At 43.5% G+C, this 23,466-nt stretch overlaps 1 protein-coding gene across 3 annotated transcripts in view; it reads right to left on the reverse strand.

Annotated features, from left to right (window-relative positions):
* LSP1 (lymphocyte specific protein 1) overlaps positions 1-23,466 on the reverse strand; it is a 74,956-nt gene that overhangs the window by 11,948 nt on the left and 39,542 nt on the right. For 2 of the 3 annotated variants that reach the window (XM_081841536.1, XM_081841538.1), the window contains exons 2-10: positions 15,406-15,558; positions 9,266-9,448; positions 5,674-5,995; positions 4,883-4,996; positions 4,341-4,384; positions 2,756-2,837; positions 1,522-1,659; positions 711-791; positions 6-129 (exon numbers count right to left, since the gene is read on the reverse strand). In XM_081841536.1, coding sequence (XP_081697662.1) covers positions 31-129; positions 711-791; positions 1,522-1,659; positions 2,756-2,837; positions 4,341-4,384; positions 4,883-4,996; positions 5,674-5,995; positions 9,266-9,448; positions 15,406-15,558 — 1,216 coding nt within the window. In that variant the 3' untranslated portion in view covers positions 6-30. The remainder of the gene's footprint in view (positions 1-5; positions 130-710; positions 792-1,521; positions 1,660-2,755; positions 2,838-4,340; positions 4,385-4,882; positions 4,997-5,673; positions 5,996-9,265; positions 9,449-15,405; positions 15,559-23,466) is intronic. The other variant, XM_081841537.1, reaches the window with a different exon arrangement.

Below are 23,466 nucleotides of genomic sequence, written 5' to 3' on the forward strand. Positions count from 1 at the left end.
CCTACCTGTGTGTTTTGGTGCCAAAGCAGGCTATTTTTCGGTTGCCCCATCTTCTATCAAGACCTTTTTGTATTGGCCGTGCCCTGTTGCCACATACTTGTACTTCTTGCCAGGAAGCTTCTGAGGAAGCTAAACGTGAGGGGAGGAAATGGAAGAAGCTTCAGAGGCTAAAGTACTTACTCCTCTTCCCACACCACCTGCTTTCCTGCTTTCCAAGTGTTTTGCGTGATTATCCAACTCTCAGTATTTTCAAAGTGGTCTGACTTTGATCCAGTTATTGCACTTCTCCTTTTACACCCGAGGAGGGAGTATGGGGATTTTTGTTGTAACAAAGCAAGGTATACTGTCCACAGATGGTCATCCTGCCACAGATGAGCTCATGTCAAAAAGGAGTGTTAAGTAAGAGCCCTGAAAGAGCACTTGAACTGTTAGCAACCCAAAGGCGTTAAAGACGCCATACACGTTTCCATTTATAGGTGATTATTCCAGAATGCTTCCCCACTAGAGCCCTTTCATGCTGCTGAGGCACTGCTTTCCCACAATTTGCAAGAAGCAATGTTAAAAGCAAATTCCACACAACAGTTAGTATAGCACCATATGAATAAGCAATGCCTTTCCAAAGGAGCAGCCACACAGGCTCCAGGTTGCCCCCAAGAGTCTCTTCACCCGTTTAAACCCTGAGTAACTCCAAAAACAAGTGGATCTCTCACCTTGACATTTTCATCTGTCCTTGGGCTCTCTTTCTGCTCCCACAGGCTTCTCTTATTCACAATGTCTCCAGCCACAATGTCCTAGAAAAAGCATGGACACAGGGTAGGATTTTGAGCTGCTTTTCTTCCAGCTCATTTGATGACGATGATGGTGCTTTTATTTATACCCCCCCATCTGACTGGGTTGCCCCAGACATTCTGGGCAGCTTCCAGCATAATAAAAACACAGCAAATGTCAAACATTAAACATTTCCTGATACAGGGATGCCTTCAGATGTCTTCTTAAAGTTGTGTAGTTGCTTACTGGTTTCACATCTGATAGGAGGGCATTCCACAGGGCGGGCACCACTACCGAGAAGGACCTCTGCCTGGTTCCCCATAAATTCACTTCTTGCAGTGAGGGAACTGCTAGAAGGCCCTCAGAGCTGGACTTCTGTCCATGCTGAACAATGGGGGTGGAGACGCTTCTTCAGGTACACTGTGCCAAAGCCATTTAGGGCTTTGAAGGTCAGCACCAACACTTTGAATTGTGCTCAGAAGCATACTGGGAGCCTGTATAACAACCTAGGTGTCAACATTTACCACAGGCACCTCCATGCAAGAGGCTTTACTAGAACGACAGAACTTTTATGCAATGTATCAGTATGGGAGCCCTGTATTCTGACCCCATTTGATTGAGTGCATTTTTGCACATTAAATCATGTCCATGTAAATGCTTCCTGCAGTAAGGTGCATTTTCATTTTTTCTATAACAGCATCAACCTTTTCCAACAGTAGGCTCTTTAAACACAAAGCACAATGGAAGCCCTACCTTACAGGGGATTGTCTTCACAGAGGTTTGAGCCACTTCCCCTGTCTCCCAGAGGCTTTTCGTGCTGGCCACTGCAGCACTAGTGGAAGGCAGGTCAATGGAAAGCTGACGCACTGGCTTCGGAGACTTGATGGACGTCTGGAAGGGACATACGTAAATTTGAAAGAGCTTCTTACTCTGAACCAATTCACCTCTTTTACAATCGTGTATCAGGCTCTTTCTAAACACATCCAATTGACTCTCATCTCCAGGTACCTACATGAGGCAGAATCTACATCACAGTGATGCTCCTGCTTAAGTAAGCTCTAATGGAAGGTGGATGTGTTCCTCTCAAAGACAGGAATTGCAATGCACAACTACTTTGTGCCAACAGTGCTCCTGCTGATGGTAGGACAGGCAGGCAGGGTGCAGGGCAGCTCCTAAACACCTCTAGTGCAGACACTGCCTTCATTTCAGAGACTCCCATAATGAAAACACACACCCAAACCAGCCAGCCAAACTATGCCATAGCTGGTAAGACAAGGGTGGAAAATCTGTAGCCAGCAGGACAGGAATAGGCAGACTCACTCTCCACGGCCAATGCTTAGGGGTTGATGATGTCTGTCTCAAAGGACATTGGAGTGCACCACCAGGGGTGAAGTCAAACTGCTACATTAGTAGCACCAAATTAACCTCCCCAGGGTGCAAGGCTGAGCAGTATGTATGGAGGTCCTGGGCTGCTCAGACTTTGGGGTCCAATGGAAAGCAGAGCAATACATCTGGCACCAGCTTGGCTGCAGGAGGGTTGATGTAATTCTACATCATTTCATGCACTACAGGTTTCCCATCCTACAGTAGAGGTGCAACAGAACATTGTAACAAGAAAGCATCTCATTAGGCCCAACAGAAGTCAGCCGCAACCCACACATGTGATAACTGGATAGGAGGTCAGAGGAGGCACCTTCACATGCTGATTCCTAACCTACACCAAGCTGGTAGCACATGCACAGCATCACACATAGGACTTTGCTTGCCACAGAAAACATGACATCTGCAGAGACATGCCAGAATCTGAATCCTATTATGTGCAACAGCAGAAGTACCTTACCAGCTTGCCATCCATTTAGAGCCAATCAAGGCAGGTTCTTCAAAGCAATTAACACATTCCCTAAATCAGGAGTGGAAGGAAACCAGCCTGCACCCTCAGCAAAGTTTTGGACAACTTCATTCACAGAGTCAAGGAGTTTCACCTTACCTCAATGGCATGAGTGTACTGCTCAAGTTTGTCATCAATCTTTGAAACTGGAAGAGGTGGCTGTGTCTTCTTCACACTGTTACTGGAAGGAGAACAAAAAAGACCAATGGAAAGAGGATTTCTCACAAACCTGGGCATTTCAAAGCTAATCCAGCCCAACATGTTCATAGCGCCATCTTCCTACTTGCCAGTGATTTTTGGAATACAATAAGAACTAATTGAAGAAAATACTTAACCATGATTTGTTGCAGTAACCCTGGGTTAAGATCCTGAGAATTCAAGGAAACCATGGTTTAGCTTGCTTAATAAGTTCTGCCCCTGCAGAGGACTTGTATAAAGGAGACACCAGCAATACCTGCTTGTCATTGTGCAAGCAGAAAGACTGGGGAGATTGCCTGAACCAAAGTTTAACCATGGTTTGTTCATGATAAATAGTGGCCTGGCTCACACGTCATACCAAGCCAAACTCTGCTTTAGTAAGAATGTGTGGGTTCCTAGAGAGGAGATCAAGGCTGTTCTGCTCCTCCTGAATGGTTTTGATTCTCCTTGTAGTATAGATCTCACAGACAAGCCATAAGCGATAGGACAAATCTTGGTTACAGCCTGTGGTTATTCTGGGTCAGAATGACCCAGACTAACCTGCTCAGTACAGGAGCAGAACTACCAAGCAAGAGCAAAGTGGCCACAATCTCTGCCCTAGGAACCTGCACATGATTTAGCTTAATGTGATATGTGAACTATCCCAGTATTTAACCTTGTCTAGCACAAACTTTAGTTGCACATCCTGGTTTGTGGCCAGTGTTTTTGGCTAAATATCTAACCAAGTTTCACTTCTTTGTCTGAATAAAGAAGCACAAGTCTGAGCAAGTTTTAAGTGTTATGCCCAAGAAAGAGATACACAGCCCAATTCTTTGCCCTCAGTTTCAAGAAGAATAGATGGTTTGGGGCCAGGTGTTGTGAAGGACCCCACAGCACCCACTTGAACCTGCCTAGGCCTTAAGATCACCCTAAGAGATCCTGCATGCAGGCCAAGATTAATTAGATTAATTAGATTTGTGGGCACTTCTGATGAGGCTTTTTCAGTGGTGGCCCAATATGCCTGGGAAGTTTGATCTACAGATATTAATAATATAGACTATTGCCCCACCACCCCCATATTTATTAGCTTTTAAAGGGACCTCAATTTGTTGTACTTATTTCAATCTACTTTTAATGGCTTGGGTTTTATATCATTTTAAACTGCTGTTTAATTTTGCAAATATAATTAGGCTGTTTTCATATTTTTATTTTACTATTTATAGAAGCTACGTGGGGATGACTTGGCTCTTAAAGGCAGCATGTAACATGGGAAGTAAGTAAAACAGGCAACCCTGTTTGGGGAAGTCTTTAATGTTTGATGTTTTATTGTGTTTTTAATATTCTGTTGGGAGCCGCCCAGAGTGGCTGGGAAAACCCAGCCAGATGGGCGGGGTATAAATAATAAATTACTATTATTATTACTTTCAGCATAGTTGCCTTTAACCCAGTGAAGTGCAGCATCAACATTGCATAACTTAAGAATATTCAGTCCTCAGATGGAAGTTACCTTTTCTGTATGGAGCGGTTCAGGGATTCAGTTCTTTCAACGATCTAAATAAAAAACGACAACACATCAGCTTAGTCAGTGGTCTAGAAGATAGATACAACCTTCCTGCTTCCACCCCAAAATGCCAAGCTAAGGCTGGGAAAAGAGAAGAAAAAGGTGTAACGACTGCCTTTCTCCCACCTGATTTGCACAGTTCTGTACCCTTCTGCTCTTCTAGGTGATACCTCTGGTTATGTACTTAATTCGTTCCGGAGGTCCGTTCTTAACCTCAAACTGTTCTTAACCTGAAGCACCACTTTAGCTAATGGGACCTCCCGCTGCCACTGCGCCACCGGAGCATGATTTCTGTTCTCATCCTGAAGCAAAGTTCTTAACCCGAGGTACTATTTCTGGGTTAGCAGAGTCTGTAACCTGAAGCGTATGTAACCCGAGGTACCACTGTATAGTCCTCCAAATGGGGGGGGGAGCTGCGGGGGGAAGAGACCCAACCTTTGTTTACTGGGATTTCCAGTGTCCTCCTACCTAAGGATTATGATGCATACCTTTACCGTAGGGCTTGAAGGAGGCTGAGACTCTTCCTCTTGGCTGGAAGTGCTTGGAGTTCTTTGCCGTTTTTCTGGTGCCTCTTCCTCCTCATTCCTTCTCCTTTTCTTCTCCTGAAGAGAAAGAATTGGTGGCAATTCAGCAAAGAGAGCTTGTGCAACATTTCCTCTAGGAGTTGTTTTCCACACCTCTGACTACCTTCTCTGCTCTTCCAGTTGCCCTACTCCCTTCTCCAAGTGCAGAACTGGACACAGTGGTCCAGACAGATGACCTCTGACTAGTGAAGAATTTCCCAGGATATCAATATTACAGTTCTATTATTGCAGCCTAAAATTACATTAGCCCCCCACTTTTTTTGCAGGCACATCGTGCTGCTGATTCAACAACAGTTGTAGTCAACTGCGTTACTCAGACCCTTTTCATATGGCCTGCTACCTAACCAGATATTCCCCCATCCTATATCTGTGAATTTCATTTTTATTTTATTGTTTGCCTCACTGCGTAACTTTGCATTTGTGTCTGTTGAAATTATTTTTGCCAGATTCAGATGAGTTTCCCATTCTCTCAAGGTAATTTTGAACTTCATATTTGACGTCATCCCATCCCCATGGCTTGCAGTGACAACAGTAGTGTGTACAGCTACAAGACACTGAGGGCCAACAAAAGTTTCCAAGCAGATTTTTGTCTTTCTTTATGTCCTCATTTTGCCCATTTCCCTTGTGGTCCTGTTGCCTCCATTTTGGTTTTAGCCTACTAATTTGTAGGCATATGATGACAGAACACATCTGACCTCTTGCATTTCTCTCTCTTCTTCATGCCGATTCTCTTCTGCAACATGCTGTGGTTCCTCTTTGACATCCTCTCTGACATCCTGATTCTCTTCTCTTATACCCACATCTTCGGTAAGCTTTTGCTGCTGTTCCAGCTCTGCTTCTTCTTCAAGCTGATCTTGTGAGATGGAACCAGAGGAAAACTTGAGGAAGTTTGAAGGCCCAGGTGCAAACCGGATGAAGATGGGAGACTCCTGATCCAGGTGAATCTGCCCTAGCTTGGCTTCTGCTTCCATCAGATTGCCTTCTTCTTCCTCATAGGAATGCCTTGGTGACCTAGGACTGAAAATTGGCAATGGGAGGAAAGGATAAGAGAAAAGGACAAAGGTATCAGTTAACTTCCTTTTCTTTTAAAAGCAAAGCACCAGCTTTTAATATCTTTAAGATGAGAAGAGCTACAATATGCACAGGAAAGGATGTTACTAGTTCAAATGATGCCACAATTTGACTTCTATGTGAAAAACAAAATACGACATTGTGCCAATGAACTGCCACATAACCATTAATATGGTGAGACACTTGTTTGCATTTCCTTAGTACTCCCCAGAAGCAGGGGCCAGAATGGGAGAGGATATATAGGGGAAAGGCTTTGTGAAGCATCCAGCACAACACATATATGGGAGCCTTGTATTCTGTTAACGAAGTCTACATTCCAGATTTAGCCAAGCCACCTTGACACCCAAATGCAAGTGAAACACAATGTCACTGAGAGTCTCCAAAAATTGCTGCCTGGTGCAATTGTCTCCCTCTGCCTAATGGTTAGACTGAGTAGGCTAACTCTACCAGGTTCTAAACTGCCCTGTATCAAAAGTAAAGATAGCGAGTCCAGTGGTGCTCCTTGTTCAAAACAAGGAACTACTATATCTGAAAAACCCTGGGCAAAATAGATGAGGGCATTCAGAATAACCAGAATCTGGTGAAGCAGAAGTTATTCAGTTACTGGTAGGATACTTGTGCAATACATCTCAGAGCAAAGATACCCCCTGCTTTGTGGTCCTTCAATGAAAAACAAGGGGGAAATGACATGTGACGCTTTGCTATCCATATCCTGCCTTTTGTGGTGGTGGCAGGGGAGAAATGTCAGGCTGCAAGTTTGATGGCAGCAGCAGTACTGGGAGAGAGGATGCTTGACCTCTGGGTCACAGTTGCACTCAAAATCCCTCAAGGAAAAACCCCACAGAACCTCAGCATCATGTATCTTTTCCCTTCAATCCTCTTTCCTCTTCATCTCCTAAACCGAAGCACTATTGCATGGCGGCGCTTGTCTATATTATGACTCTCCTGGATGTAAATGCCAAGCTGAAGTTGATTTAACCTTCCACTGACCCACAATGTCCATACCAAAAACATATGGGAATGTGTGTAGGCACTACGAGAAGTTGTGTTTACACAGTTCCATTGCTGGGCTCTGAGGCAGAGCAGATGTTCCTACTAAAGCAGTGCAAAACATGAGCATGGAAGGTGGACAGGCATTCCAAATTAACCCAATAAATGCTGGTTGTAGCTCTGGCAACCCCTCCCTGCATTTCACATGGAACACAAGGTAAATCCATATCTTCATTTATGTGAATTTGGACCAGGTATTAACCACAAACCAAATGCTAGAAATGTAAACCATTAAAACATCGTTTCTTCCTTAGGCAAAGAGTCCTGTTGGCAGTAAAAAGTACCCAAGGCTTACCTATAGGCCCTATGCTTATGAATAATCAATTATAAAGCGTTGCTCACCCCAGGTGCCTCTCAGCATACTACTCATTGCTTTTCTGCTATGCAAAATTGCTAAGCAAAATTGCAACTGAATTTCCACACTTTTCTTGGCATGCACCTCTCACTATGTTTCTTATACACAACAGTCGTATAGGCAGCATCCATTCTGCTCCATGCTTTTCCTCACCAATCATGATAACTTTAATTCCAAAGTCACTACTTTAATTAACTGAGGGGTGGGGAGACCATAGCTCTGTGGCAGAGCACCTGCTTTGCATTCAGAAGGCCACAGGTGCATCTGTGATGTACCGGGAATCTCCACGCAGGGTGGGGGACGACGACGAATGCTGTATAAAGATGAGCATTGCATTCATTACTTATAAGGTACCCCCATAGTAGTGAAAATAAAAATGTGCACACTGGTTTATAATTCAGTTAAAATGTGGGGCCATGTTTCTAAACACCACCCCAAACCAACGAAGAACCAACAACATTGTGTTTGTATAGGGTTGCCAACAAAGTAAGATGAGAGCTGGCAGCAGCTTCACAGATAAGGATCAGGTGAAGCTTTGGAAAGGACAGAAAAAGCCTCATCATAAGAACATAATAGCAGGCTGCTGGATCAGGCCAATGACCCATCTAGTCCAGCATCCTATTCTCACAGAAGGCATCCAGATGCCTATGAGATCCTGCAACCAGGATCTGAGCAAAACAGCACTCACCCCTCCTTTTGTTTTCAGCAGCTGGCATTCAGAAGTATTACTGCCTCTGCGTGTGGAGGCAAAACAGTCACTGTGGCTGGTAGCCATTGATGGACTTTTCGAGCTCCACAATATCCTTTTTGAGTTGAGGCGACCAGCTTAAGGTCAGCACATTAAGCTGGTGTTAAGAGGCACATGCCAAAAGTCAGTTACAGAGTTAGCAACCTCATATTTGTGACCAAATAGCACCCAAGTCCATTAGACATTCTCCTCTTGGGAAGCTCCCTGTGATATGAAGCCTACTCTCAACTCACAAGTAGGAGATCTCTATGTATATCCTTCTGTGGACTCCCCCAAAGCCCAATAATCTTAACAATCCTAAAATCCACTGGGGAAAGCTAACCAACAGTTGGAAAGAAGAAATTCCCAGGAAATTTATAAAGAATTTATAGTCTTCCCATGTTAAGGCAGTAATAGCTTCTCAGAGTACATATAGCCTACAACAGATATAATGAAACCTCACAATGCACTTCAGAGTCTGGAGCAACTCTTTTAAAGGACACAAGAGAAAGATTTCACTCTAAATTCACCTGGTAAAAGGCCCCCTATCAAGAGTCTACTTACACTGGAGCTGCGGCTCTCCCTCAACCTCCAGGAAAACAGGAAGCAAAGCAGAGTCATCTCACCTAAATGTGTTTTCCTAATTAAGGTTTTCAGGACACACCCTCCCTTTCCTTTCCTTTGCACTGTCCTGCTGCAGGTGTTCCATATTTTCTCTCTTCCAGCTGAAACAGCCTACAAACCCCCAGTCATATATATTTTTTAAAGCAAACAATAAACCCACCATACATGTGTTTACTCAGTGGAACTAATGCAGGAATGTCAAATAAAAATCTGCCTGGGCTGGAAAATTTCTTGATAACGGAAATGGCTTGCAGTAAATCAGATTGTTTTGTCCTGAGAGTGGCCAGGCTACATCCCCTTACCTAGAAGTAAGCCCCATTCAATTGGTGGGCCTTACTTCTTAAGTTCACCTGCACAGAATTGTTACAATTCTTCTGGTGTCTCTGGTTTGACACCAGTTCTTCTGGTTTGTGCGTAAGAGTTTGCCACTTCTTTTGGAGCAACTAAAAAGCATCTCTACCTTTCTTCACAGCATACAGGTGCCACCGGCTGGGCTTCTCTCCAGTCACCCTGGCATGTCTGCTCTGCTTCCGGCACTCCTTCCCCTGCCCATCTCTGCTTGCGCTGCTCAAGTTTCTGGGACCAATCGCTAAAGCCTTCATCCTCTTCCAATTCTGTAGTCCCAGAAGGCTTACCATCAATCCTGAAACACGGGAGAAAGAAAGAAAGATGTTTAACACAAGGCAAGTTCAGAATAACACACACATTGTTCTGGTCCCTGACCTTGTTGACTGTTCTCATTTTAGCTACTGTACCTGTGGGGCCTTCAGATGTTGCAAACTCCCCTTTGTCCCAGCCCCTGTGGCCAATGGTCAGGCTGATGGGAGCTGGAGTGAAACCAGAAGCGGCTGGTGAGTTAGGGCAACTCCACCCTCCTGACTCTGGAATCACTGCCGCTTACCTGGACAGAGCTGTGGGGACACTGTGATTGGGTGGACGCACTGGCAAGAGAGCTGGATTGGCTCGGCTGGTACACCCGCTCAGCCCCAACTGCAGTGCCACTGAGCCTTCATACCATCATTCCCCTCACAGAGGTACAATTTCCAGAGGGATTGTTTAAACTGCAGTGTTTCCCAACCTTGTGCCTCCAGCTGTTTTTGAACTACAACTCCCATCATCCCTGACTAGCAAGACCAGTGGCAAGGGATGATGGGAATTGTAGTCCAAAAACAGCTGGAGGCACAAGGTTGGGAAACACTGGTTTAAAGGGTATATAAATTCAATAAATATTTTTTTTTCTGCAAGGGGAGTAGGAGTCTCTTTTCTCAGCACCCTTTACAAATTACAGTTCCCCTGATAAGCTACGACTGCTTAAAGTGGTATGAGACTGCTTTAAATCTATAGTGCAGATGGAGTCCTGATTAGTGACAAGAAACACAACCATTCCACTCTCAAGCTAATGCCATTTAGTGAAATTTTGGGTTTTAGCTCTTTGAAGACTATGCAGTCTCCTTTTCAAGATGTCAACACACACACACACAAACAAGAGGGGGAGAGAGAGGGGGTTAACCATCTATACAAAAGCATCTGTAGCAATGCTGCACTATTTCTGAATATTGCAGTACAGATTTAGTCAGTGGGTTTTGTTCAAGTCATGAAATAGTGGTCTAGTATCTGCTGCAGCCAAGCTACTGTCCTTTCTCCCCATGAATTATGTTGGGACTCACACACCTGCCATTGACAACAAATTTGGGGTTTGTCTAAGATGCACAATCTTCTGGGTTTTCCTTTGAAAAAAAAGCTCAACAATTTTGGGGTCCTCCTAAAAAAAGCTTAATCCCTAGTTTAAAGGTAATTGGGGGATGTTTTCACTGATTGTTTACAAAAGCCCTTATAAAGCATCAATGTGATTTGGTATAGAAACTCACAATGGAGATTAATTTATAGGACTCTGCCTATGCTTGGTGCTTTGTAATTTGCTGCTGGCTATAAGGTTTGTGTGCAGTCAAAACTAGGCTCTGATCAATCCTGTTGGTTTCAGTGGGAGGGATAAGCAGCACAATTCTAGGCATGTTTACTCAGATGCATGCCCTACTGTCTTCACTGGGGTTTATTCTCAGGAAACTGCAGAGAGAATTGCAGCTTAAGTCTCCAATTGATACCAGTAGGAGTTTGAAATATATAACTTGGGCTGTTGCTGTGTGTTTATTGGTCACAACAGTTATTTGCTGGTGCAGGAGAAAATTGATCTTGCTCTGTTCTTTCATGTGATGGCAGAAGTTCCACAAATACAATATAGTTTATCAGCAAACTGAGTCTAGATCATCTGACTCAAGGATTATTTTAAAAAATCAGTGAGAGTTTCCTGTTGGCTTCAAGTGCAGAAAGTTGTCCTTAAAATATATTCCAACATTTTATCCAAGTGATTCCTAATTAGCTGGCAGACAAATGTCCTACTGCACCACCAGCAATAAGTATTGAGGTAATTCACACTAAGAATACAGTCTGAAACAATATAAAGCATCCTACATTCTTTTTTGGGGGGGGGAGAGACTTGAGGGTGGGGAACTGAACTTTAGATGTCTCTTATGCTTTTAATGTTAAGGATTGTGCATGTGTTAACACAGAGAAAATAATCTCTTCCATCCATTAATAAAGGAAGAGAGGGAAAGGAGCACTTATACCCAACTGGCAAGAGTCCGTCATTTGGCCTTCGGAGTATACAGACTGCATTCCAAAGCTATGATCGAACACAGCGGCTGCAATTTAATACAAAGATGCACAAACTCCTAGGCCAGAGTTAGCCAAAAGGAAAATAAGTAAACGGGGATGTGAGAGAGTTGCTTAGTACCTCTTACACTGTTTTTGTTTTTCACAGGCTTCCTTCACTGCCTGAGCCTGACTGCTTTTAGAATGAAAGATCTACCAACAGCAGACAGGCGCAATTTAAAGCACTCACAGTGCCTGTTTGATTCGAAACAGTTATGGAAATGCAAAATGATTCCGTAGTTGAGATGCTGCTCTTCCTGTCCCACAATGCCAAGTCCTCCTGAGGTTTCCAAACTGGATATCGTAGAATGTTTAAGCAGCACACACTCGCAAGTTGCAACATTGATCACGAAATATATATCGTATATTGTACATTTGACATGACAGAGAAAAGGGAAAGGAGAATCAGCAGAGAATCAGTAAATGTTTCTGGAGATCAGTTAGCCCTACCTGATAACCATTTCAGACATGCTATTTTTCTATGTACCGTGGTACCTCAGTTTAAGAACAGCCCTGTTTACGAACTATTCGGTATAAGAGCTCCGCAAAACTGGAAGTAGTGTTCCGGTTAGCGAACTTTACCTCGGTCTACAAATGGAAGCCGAACGGTGGAAGGGCACCGCCGTGGGAGGCCTCATTAGGGAATAAAAAAAAAATAAATTAAAAAATAATTAATATAAAAAAATTTAAAATATAAATAAGAATGGCTTTGGTTTAAGAACAGACTTCCAGAACAGATTAAGTTCATAAACCGAGGTACCACTGTACATTTCCTTCTACGTACATTTTCACGTATGCAAATGGTACAAATGTTCCTTTTTCATGACTCTGGATAAAGCAATCTTTACTTTTATTTATGAAGACTATTTATATACCGCTTGACATATAAAAGTGACCCTGCTGTTATGTGGACCTGCCGAAACAAGGCATTGTAGATGTGGCAATTGCTCTGCTATATCATGAAGCCGATAGAAAGACAGTTGTGTTGTTTTTTTAGAGCTTCATTCACAAAGTACTGAAGTATAACATCTGAAATTTTGTCCACATTAGCTGGCTTACAGTCAGATTTTGACAAACTAATTACTCAGTCGCATGACGAAGCATCTGTCTCGAAATGCACATCTGGTGGTGTTCAAGCTTTGATCTCAAAAGAACTTGACTGAAACATTTTGTTTCTTCATTGCTTTAAATCACCAACTCCATTTGGCAATAGTGCACGTAACTGAGGTTCTACCTTAGATAAAGGAATATTTTGACTTATGTAAACAGTTGTATGTATTTTTCTTAAGAATGGGTGTGTTGCTCAGATTTGTAAAGGTAGCTTTTTAAAATGCCTGTTGGTTCAACAATGGACTGGACATTCGGATTCATTTATGATTATACATTCAGATAAATAATTATTTTTTTCCACACACAAATGCATCAGTGCACCTTTCCCTTGTGAAAAAATTGGTCATCTAAAAACTGGAGCTATTGAATTGCTCAATTAGATTAGTCGTCTATCTGCCCTCCCTTCTTACTGAAATTATGCTAAAATTACTGGGATATCTTAAACTTATAACATCACTGTTATAGCAGAAGACTCTAGATATTGAGGCAACATTGAAACTTATTGTGCTACAAAGCAGTTGCAAGAAATGCAAAAGGATATTGTTTTCAGTAACACTATGGAAGCAGCCGAGGAAAGCATGGAAACTGCTGACCACGAAGCATCATCAAAACCTCTTTGTAAGCTCACATAAAAGTTTTCTGACAGTTTCATTGACAGTGAGGGTGTCAGTTTTGAAGGAAGGAATGAAAGAGAACTAGAGCTCAGAAGGCTTGATGACATTGTTCTTGACCATTGCACTCAATGAATTGGAAAACAGATTCGAGGAAAGAGACAATACTGTTATAGTAGCAAGTCTGCAAGCGTTACAGGAATGATGACAACTTGAATCCACTGTGTGAAATATTGCACAACTCAGATCACTGTAAAAAGCTAGGAAAAGTAAAATGGGAGCTTGAGTTGGTAAAATACTGTGTTGAAGAGAGACTATCATTGGTCCAATTTGCAAATGAGCTCACAAAATACTGTATTTCCTGGACTTGGTCTTTTGGTTGAGGCTGCATGGATAATTCTAGTGTACTGAAGTAAGAATCTAAGATTCCACCCTAGTCTGTTTCTCCTTACAGTCACCAGCTGGATGCCTCTGGAAGCCAAGCATGGCATGGTGTTGATGGCATTGGCCATTGCCATTCCCCCACCCTCAGTCCTGTATACTCATCATACTAAACTGAAGGTGGAGAGGTGCCCAATACATTCTGTGAGGTTCTGATGCACTGGAGTAAGGGACACAATAAAGGATGTCCAACAAGCATAATCTGGACCTACAGGGAAGTTATCACAGCTGTTTGTTGAAAGTGGCTGCAAGAAGCCCCCTTCCTTCCTGGAAATGAGGGATTGGTGCAACAAGGTACAAGAAGAGGATGAGTCACCATAAGTGTGAGCTGAGTTTACTTAAGAGAAAGACAGTATTCATATGTTGACCTTTGCAGCCAGATCAACAGCTGCAGAAAAGGCTGAGAAATGGGTGGGGAGCGGCATGAAGCCATCAAGTCAACTATTTTTTTAAGTGAAAATGAAAACCTTTCTTTTATAGAAAAATAACTAGAAGCATAGTTTCTCTCTCTTTGTATTAACTTCTCCAATATCCAGTCTTCAGATGCAACACTACAAAGGGGTCACTTTCTAATGGGGCATTTCCCTAGCAAACACATGGTCCCAACCCTGCATCTGCTGAGAGAACAGTGTGTGCGTGTGTGTGAGAGAGAGAGAGAGAGAGAGAGAGAGAGAGGGGGGGAGGGAGGTTGCAGGGATAGATGCTTAGCCATTACTGAGCCACCCCATTTTCTCCAGCAATTGCTCCCACTCCCCCACAAAAAAAATCCCATTTTCATCCCATTTACACTTTCAGTTTTGGAGCCTGACTGGAAGAGAGAGAAAATATTATAGATGGCTTGGGAAAACATTTGCAGGGGGAAACTGGCAAGCAAGAGAATGATTCACCTTCCCTCTCCTACCAGCTGAATTCCCCCTGCCTTTGACTTACAAGGGAGGAAAACATGGGGCTTCTTCTCATAATCCTCACTGGGTGACCTCAGGCCAGTCGCCACCTCTCAACCTAACCTACCTACCTCGCAGGGTTCTTGTGGGGATTAAAGGAGGAGAGCCCAATTACTGCCACCTCAAACACTAGAGGAAATTATTGTTCTCCCTGAAATAATGAGATTGCAGCCAACCACATGGGAGCTGATTCATTTGGCTTGCACACAGTGCTGGCGTACCAAGCCGGATAATAATCATGTTTTCCTCAGTATTATTGTAACCATATTGGTTGGTTGGTTGGTTGGTTGAAAAATGTTATACAGTGGTACTTCGGGTTAAGTACTTAATTCATTCCAGAGGTCTGTTCTTAACCTGAAACTGTTCTTAATCTGAGGTACCACTTTAGCTAATGGGGCCTCCCGCTGCTGCCGCGCCGCCACTACACAATTTCTGTTCTCGTCCTGAAGCAAAGTTCTTAATCTGAGGTACTATTTCTGAGGTACTATTTATTGCACAAAATAATACAACTGTAAATAATATTTCCTTAAAATGAAATAAAAACAAACAAAACTATATATACATATATAAATGCATCACAAATAAAGCAATTCCTTGTCACTTTTATTGAATTAACTTCTATTTGAGGACATACTGTTGAGTTCTGGAGAATTCTTCATCAAGCAGCTGACAACTGTGAGATTTTATTTTGTGTTTTAACAGTGGACTGGAATAAGGTGTGTGTGTGTGTGTGTGTGTGTGTGTGTGTGTGTGTATGTGTGATTTTATGCTCAGTCGCTTCTCACCGGCTTTCTTGCGCTGCCACCCCACTCTCGGAAGAAGTGCTGGTGGTGGTCAGGCCTTCTTCTGCCTGGGACCTCAGCTGTCTCTCACGCTCCCTTCGGCGCCGCTCTCTGGCTGCTTCCTCCTCGTCCTCCACACTCCACTGCGCCGTCAGCCTATTGATCACAGAGAAAGTGAAGTCAGGTGAAGCAGAGGTATGTTGCTATGTGGCATGGAGAAAATACAAAGCCCGAACCACCATGAGCGGCACAGATCCTCAACTGTCATAGCTCAGTGGAAGAGCATCTGCTCTGCTGGCCAAAGCTTCAGTCCCCAGCATCTCCAGGAAAGAGAAAGAGACCCCACCTGAAGCCCTGGAGAGCCTCCAGTGCCAATCAGGGCAGACAATACTGAGCTAGGTAGTCCAAGGCAGTATAAAGAAGCTTTCTAGAAAATGCAAATGGATGGGATGGGGAGGGGTAAGGAGTTTGGTATTTGTTTATTCATTCATTCATTCATTCATTCATTCATTCATTCATTCATACCTACCCTGCCCATCTGGTTGGGTTTCCCCAGCCACTCTGGGTGGCTCCCAACAGAATATTAAAAACACAATAAAACATCAAACATTAAAAACTTCCCTAAACAGGGCTGCCTTCAGATGTCTTCTAAAAGTCAGATAGTTGTTTATTTCCTTGACATCTGATGGGAGGGTGTTCCACAGGGCAGGCACCACCACCGAGAAGGCCCTCTGCCTGGTTCCCTGTAACCTCACTTTTTGCAATGAGGGAACCGCCAGAAGGCCCTTGGAGCTGGACCTCAGTGTCCAGGCTGAACAATGGGGGTGGAGACGCTCCTTCAGGTATACTGGGCTGAGGCCGTTTAGGCTTTACTGTTCAGCACCAACACTTTGAATTGTGCTCAGAAACGTACCGGGAGCCAATGTAGGTCTTTCAGGACCAGTGTTATATGGTCTCAGCTGCGAGGTAAGGTGCAAATGCACCAGCAGAGCCAATCCAGCCCTGCTGGTGGAGCATCTGCCCAGCATAAACTTTCCCTTCCCTTCTTGGTAAATAACAGCAGATACCTGACAGGAACCTAGCACAGTAGCCCCACTCCCACCCCTCTACAAGCCACTTTGCTTGCTTCTGAGGCGCTGTGCTACACAGAAATTGTGTTGATCATAAAATTACCTGTAGTGGAAGCCCACCACTAACGTAGCTTCTACTCTAGCAACTCTATGCACAGCTAGCTGAAGTATTCCTACCTCTAGCGTAGTGGAGGTCAACCTTGTTACCTTTCCAATAATATTTTCAATGGAACTCTTGCACCAACACTCCCTTTACCTGGGACACAAGCCAAGTTTCTGGGCCTCACCACCATCCCTTTGAAATATAAGGAATGCCCAAACCAAGAGCGTGCTCGGCTAAAGTATGCTTCGTGTAGTTCGGCTTGACGAATTACTTGGTTTGTTCTAAGTGATATGTTTGTGCCCCTTTTCAAGAGCATAGATCCTCCCAAAGCAGCTTGCATAAAAGAGAATCACAGCAAAACCATAAAACTTTATCAACTACACAATTAAAGTAAATGCATGATTCATTTAATTAAATATAAAGGAAGCAGCCTATGATAGGAGTACACGTCATGGAACTCACTGCAGCTTACTTGTGACTGCATACATTCAACATGTAAAACATATTTAGCCAAATGAACTGCAGCCTTTGGCATTTCATTAGAAATGCAAACCATCTCACAAAGCACTGTTACCATTTAAAGTGCTAGTGTGGAAGCAGGAACCCTATCGAATAAAAGGAAAGAAGTATCCAGTCTCTGCTTGATACTCTTCCTCATTCTCCAATTTATTCTAGCATATGGTCTGGTTCACACATCACACTAAGCCAAACATGGCACAGAGCACATGCATGAGTGCGCAGGCTACTGGGGAAGAGACTGTAGCCATGTTGCTTCTGCCTGGTCATTTTGCTGCTGTGTCTCATTGAGATAAGCCACGTTTTGGCTTAGTGTGTTGCACAAACCTGGGCTGATATTTTAGCTCTACTGGGCAAACCAAGAACGGTAAACCAAGAACAAACATTGGTTACAGTTTATAGTTAGAGAAAGCTAAATCACAAGCCTGTGGGCTCCATGATCACTGCAGATGGTAACAGCAGTCACGAAATTAAAAGACGCCTGCTTCTTAGAAGAAAAGCACTGACAAACCTAGGCAGCATCATAAAAAGCAGAGACATCACCTTGCCAACAAAGGTCTATCTAGTTAAAGCTATGGTTTTCCCAGTAGTGATGTATGGAAGTGAGAGCTGGACCATAAAGAAGGCTGGTCGCCAAAGAATTGATGCTTTTGAATTATGGCGCTGGAGGAGACTCCTGAGAGTTCCATGGACTGCAAGAAGATCAAACCTATCAATTCTGAAGGAAATCAGCCCTGAGTTCTCACTGGAAGGACAGATCATGAAGCTGAGGCTCCAATACTTTGGCCACCTCATGAGAAGAGAAGACTCCCTGGAAAAGACCCTGATGTTGGGAAAGATGGAGGGCACAAGAAGAAGGGGACGACAGAGGGCGAGATGGTTGGACAGTGTTCTTGAAGCTAGCAGCATGAGTTTGACCAAACTGCGGGAGGCAGTGGAAGACAGGAGTGCCTGGCGTGCTCTGGTCCAGGGGGTCACGAAGAGTCGGACACGACTAAACGACTAAACAACAACAAATCACAAGCCTGGGTTCAGACAACAATCTAAGTCAAAACATGGCTTAGCTCAGTGTTGCACAGCAGCAAAATGAGTGGTAAAGCACAACGCAACCACAATCTCCTCCCTAGGAGCCTGGGCATTCGTGTGCAGCCATGGCGCATCTGTCACAAATAAACTTGAAAGCCTCCTCATCACCTCATTCACTTGCCAGAGCAAGGAAATTCCATCAGTTATCCTTTTGCTCTGGCAGATGATGTCATCTAGATTTCACAGAAGGGGCGGGTGAGACTGGGTTCACATCCCTGTTGCATCACTGCACAAGTGAATTCAGCCACTTGGGCTATTAGAGGCAGACTTAAACTGAGATTTAAACGAGAACAAAGTAAATTGAAACTAAGTGAAATAAACGACACTCAGAAAATGCTGATTCTGACAGGGAGAGAGGCCAAGAAAAGAGTTGAAAAGCCTGGGCCGCCATTCAGTCTCCACAAGGGGGGGAAAATTGTGAATGGTGAGGGACTTTGACATGTCTTCTTAGAAACATAGTAATTTAGTCAGAATTCCTGAGCCAAGCTGTACCATTGCTACAAATGGAGTGGGGAGGTGTGTGTGTGAGAAAGTTGGAGGAGGACACGCAGTGCTATCGTCCCACAGGCCTCCCGAACCAACTCTGCTACATGCTGTTTTTCCTTCCTCCCCAACAGAAGATTAAAATTTTGACATAAAACTCCTCTCAGAACGTCCCAGCCACCAGATAATAAAATTCTCTGTCAGCAGAACTACCCCTCAGATCCCAGCGGAAACGATAAGGTTTCCGTAACATTCCAACATGGGTGATAACATGGGTTCTGGTGCCAGCCCGTTCTTCCCTTCTTTTAGCAGCAGACCACGCTGGTTTCTGCAAAACATACCAGCAGGATGAATGCCTGCATGCAAAACCCACGAACCAACCAGCATTTCTCAGCCCAAAAAAGCAATAAAAGTGCAGGTTCACATATTTTAATTTTTAAGATGAGGGCCAGCAGAGAAGGGTCTTGCAGTGGTCTGCTTACCAGGAGATAGAGGCGCAAGGCAGTGGCGAGGTCGGTGCAGCACAAATTTAGTTCATTTCATTTATTTAACAAAGTTTATACACGGCTTGATTGTAGCAAAGCCTCTAAGAGATACTAAAACTACCAGTGTTTTTTCCCCTATTAAAACAATTTAAAAACATTTAAAGAGAATTAAAATGAACAATAAAAGAAGTTATAACACATGTCTGGATAGGCCTGCCTAAACAAAAATGTTTTAAGCAGGTGCCGAAAAGAATACAGTGGTACCTCGGTTTAAGAACTTAATTCGTTCTGGGGGTCTGTTCTTAACCTGAAACTGTTCTTAACCTGAAGCACCACTTTAGCTAATGGGGCCTCCTGCTGCCACTGCACCACCGCTGAACGATTTCTGTTCTCATCCTGAAGCAAAGTTCTTAACCCGAGGTACTAATTCTGGGTTAGCGGAGTCTATAACCTGAAGCGTATGTAACCTGAACCTAACCCGAGGTACCACTGTACAGCGAAGGCATCTCCTCAGAAGGAACGTGTGAAACGGACATGCTGACATTTTGAAATCTGGATTTCGGCATCAACATCAGTGGGCCAAATGCCAATGTCATTTTCAAAACTGAAATTTGAAATCCAAATGTAAATGTAAATGCAAAGCAAAGTTAATTTATTAAATCCTATTGCAAACCATCTATCCAATATTGTCAGATAACGTGTGCTACTACATGTCAGCTCAAAATTAAAAAAATCCTTCCAGTAGCACCTTAAAGACCAACTAAGTTAGTTCTAGGTATGAGCTTTCGTGTGCATGCACACTTCTTCAGATACACGTCAGCTGTCAGCTGTGGCCAAATGATGGCTGCTACTGTAAGTCCGCTGCTAGAGACCATCAAATGTTGATTGATGCATGCCGCATCATGGCATATGCTCTGTTGACATCATGACAGCTGTCAAATACCAGCTTCTACAGGTCAAATGCTGTTAAATGTATGTGTTTGTTATTTAATTATCACTACCATTTATAGGGGACGCAGGTGGAGCTGTGGTCTAAACCACAAAGCCTAGGACTTGCCGATCAGAAGGTCGGCGGTTCAAATCCACGACGGGATGAGCTTCCGTTGCTCGGTCCCTGCTCCTGCCCACCTAGCAGTTCGAAAGCACGTCAAAGTGCAAGCAGATAAATAGGTACCACTCTGGCAGGAAGGTAAACAGCGTTTCCATGCGCTGCTCTGGTTCACCAGAAGCGGCTTAGTCATGCTGGCCCCATTACCCGGAAGCTGTATGTGGACAAATGCCAGCTCCTTCAGCCTATAGAGCGAGATGAGCACGTAACCCCATAGTCGTTCGCAACTGGACTTAACTGTTAGGGGTACCTTTACCTTTTTACCATTTATAAACTACTGTACTGTCTACAAGATCTCAAAGCAGTTTGCATACACGACAAGCACAAAAAAAACACATCAAGTCATTCATATAACAAAACAGGGGTGCCAAGTATGGGGGGCAGTGGGGGAACTCCCTTCTCCTAGTAACATGGCCAACTACATCCTTGAGCTTCTGTCACCACCTAAGCACATTTTTGTTCATGGAAGTACTGGTATATTCTAGGATATGTTTTTGTTTCTATTTCAATTTTTCACATTTTATCATTTATATTGTGTTGCTTAATTTTGTTATTGGGTTTTTGGAAACCACATTGTGATCTTTTTCTGAATGAAAATATTTAAATAAATGAATGCTATCAGAGAAGTGACACAATTAGATGCAACTCTACATAGAGAGTGCTCTACACAAACACACACACAAGTATTTCAGCGTAAACAGACACTTTCTTTTCTCCTTTCTGCTTTCAAGCTTCACCCCATAACTTTGAGCTTGGGCGTACAGACCCAAGAACAAAGACAGCAAAACTGTCATATGTAAAGACCTGAGAAACCTCTATCTTAATTCATTCTGCGCTCATATTTACTGTTTTCTCCACAGTTTCCATGGAAATAGTTGTCTAGGCCCTGGCAGAAAGCCAAAGTGGTGTGCTTTTTTTTCTCTAATACAGTAATCTAAATGAAGTCATTCATGGACTTTCCATCATGACCTCTGTCCCATATGTATGTGACAATACTTGACAAAAGGCCTGATTCAGAAACACTCTTAATCCAAAATTTTCCAGCTTGCCCCGTTCCAGTAGGAAGAGAAAGTCACAATTTTGGTAGATGTATTTGGGATCCTCGTTTTGTTTAAACTGCGCTTTTTCCAGAATGTCAAACCAAGGGTTTAAAATGGGAATTACAGCACCCCTCCCAGATCTAGCATGCATCCTTGCCCTGGATTAGACCACTGGGAGTCCATTAGGAACGTTGTAACAGGCATTTATATTGCCATTGTAGCCTCCTTTCGCCGCTCCCTTTGTTTCTCAGTTGGATGTGACTAATTTTCCCTCCATGACCTCAGAAGCTCATGATCTGTTGCTCTTTCTTTTGCTCTGGCTGCACGGAATTTAATTGAAGGACAATTACTTCCAGAACAACAGTAGCCCAGTGACATCGCATACAAAAAGGCAAAAAAAAAAAAGATACAGCTACATGCTTGAAAGATAGGCTGCACCAGCACTCTGCCAAATGGCATCCTCCTGGCAACAAGCTCACTCCTACGGATTCCACCTGTCTCTCCATTATCAAGTTCTTCCTTTTAGTTCAACTTCAGTAGCAGAAAGTAGATGTATTCATGTTTGCATTATTTATATGAACGAACCACCAATTGTTGCCAGTTTAGAGAAGTTGCAACCTTGTCCACATCAGCTGACTCAACTCACTACATCAGTTCAAGACGGCAGCAGTACCTTCTCAAAAACCACAATTTTTGTGGAGATCATTTTATGTGGAGATGTATGGGTTTTAAAACTTGCTCAAGATCCTTAAAGTGGCATAGTTATCTTGATAGAAATGGTCCTCTGTTTCCATCATGAGTGAGATGAGTCAGAGAGAAGCATTGCAGCTACAGCTGGACAGGAAATTGTGCTTCCTCTGCGATGAAGCCATTTTAAGCCCACTTCAGGTGTTCCTACTCCATGTGATTAACACCCCACGGAAAAGGAAGTGGGGACAAGCTCTCTCACCCCCATCCCCCTCCACAAGCTGGAAGGTGACTGCTTGCAACAGGGATAAAACAGGTCTGATATTGTTATGTTGTGGGGGAACATATCAGACGACACAGCGATTCTTCAAACAGCTCTTGTTTATTCACAGGCCATAACAAAACTGAACTGAAGGGTTCAGCCAGCCTGCTTATATAGAGCTCCACTACAATGCAACAGTAACAACTTTCTGTAGCTATCCAATCACTGAACGTCACTTTCAATTCTTTATTTGCATATGTGGACCTGAGTGAAAACTATCTACAGTATCCCCCTGCTGGCCCAGGGTGAGAACTTCAGTACATAACAGATATATTCCTTCCAGTAGCACCTTAAAGACCAACTAAGTTAGTTCTTGGTATGAGCTTTCGTGTGCATGCACACTTCTTCAGATTCAGATAGGTATCTGAAGAAGTGTGCACGCACACGAAAGCTCATACCAAGAACTAACTTAGTTGGTCTTTAAGGTGCTACTGGAAGGAATTTTTTTATTTTGTTTTGACTATGGCAGACCAACACGGCTACCTATCTGTAACTAGATATATTCCTGCATGCAATGCTCTTCCTTCCTCTTTTGGAGGTGTTCTGGCTGCAACAAGGAGCCTGTTCTCCTCTTACAGGCTCCCTGTGATTTTAGAACCCTTGAAAATCAGGGTTCGATGATGAGTGGGGAGTCTACAACATGAGCAGAGCTGGCTCACACTGCAGTCACCATCCAACTTGTGGAGGGCAACAAAGATGGCAGAGAGTGCAGGGCGAGGGCACTCGTCCCTACTACCTGCACCACGCTGATATAGGAACACCTCACTAGGACTTTATTCAAAGGAAATTTGTTTTTCTCCACAGCTGTGCACCTCCTGGAATATATATTTTTGCATAGGATTTGTCGATTGGCTTGCGGGTGCAATTGTCTGTAGTTCTGAAAATCATGTGGCATTGGCTGGGCACATAAACACATCTGACTGCTGTTATCAGGCACACACTACACATTATGGAAAGACCTCTCCTCTAAGTTACCCCAGTATTAAGCAGTTGTGGCATGATCTCACCACATTAGTGTTTCCCCAGCACCCACAGAAGAGGCCAAGTGGGAAAATGCTAACACAATGACATCACGCCATAGCTTTCTTCTTCATTTCCAGGAATCTAAACATATTTTTCCCATAATGCACAGTTTCAGCCAGAGATATTCTGGGTGTGGGCCCT

The sequence above is a fragment of the Podarcis erhardii genome, assembly GCF_964252035.2.
Source record: "Podarcis erhardii genome assembly, chromosome: 1".
Classification (NCBI taxonomy): Eukaryota; Metazoa; Chordata; class Lepidosauria; order Squamata; family Lacertidae; genus Podarcis; species Podarcis erhardii.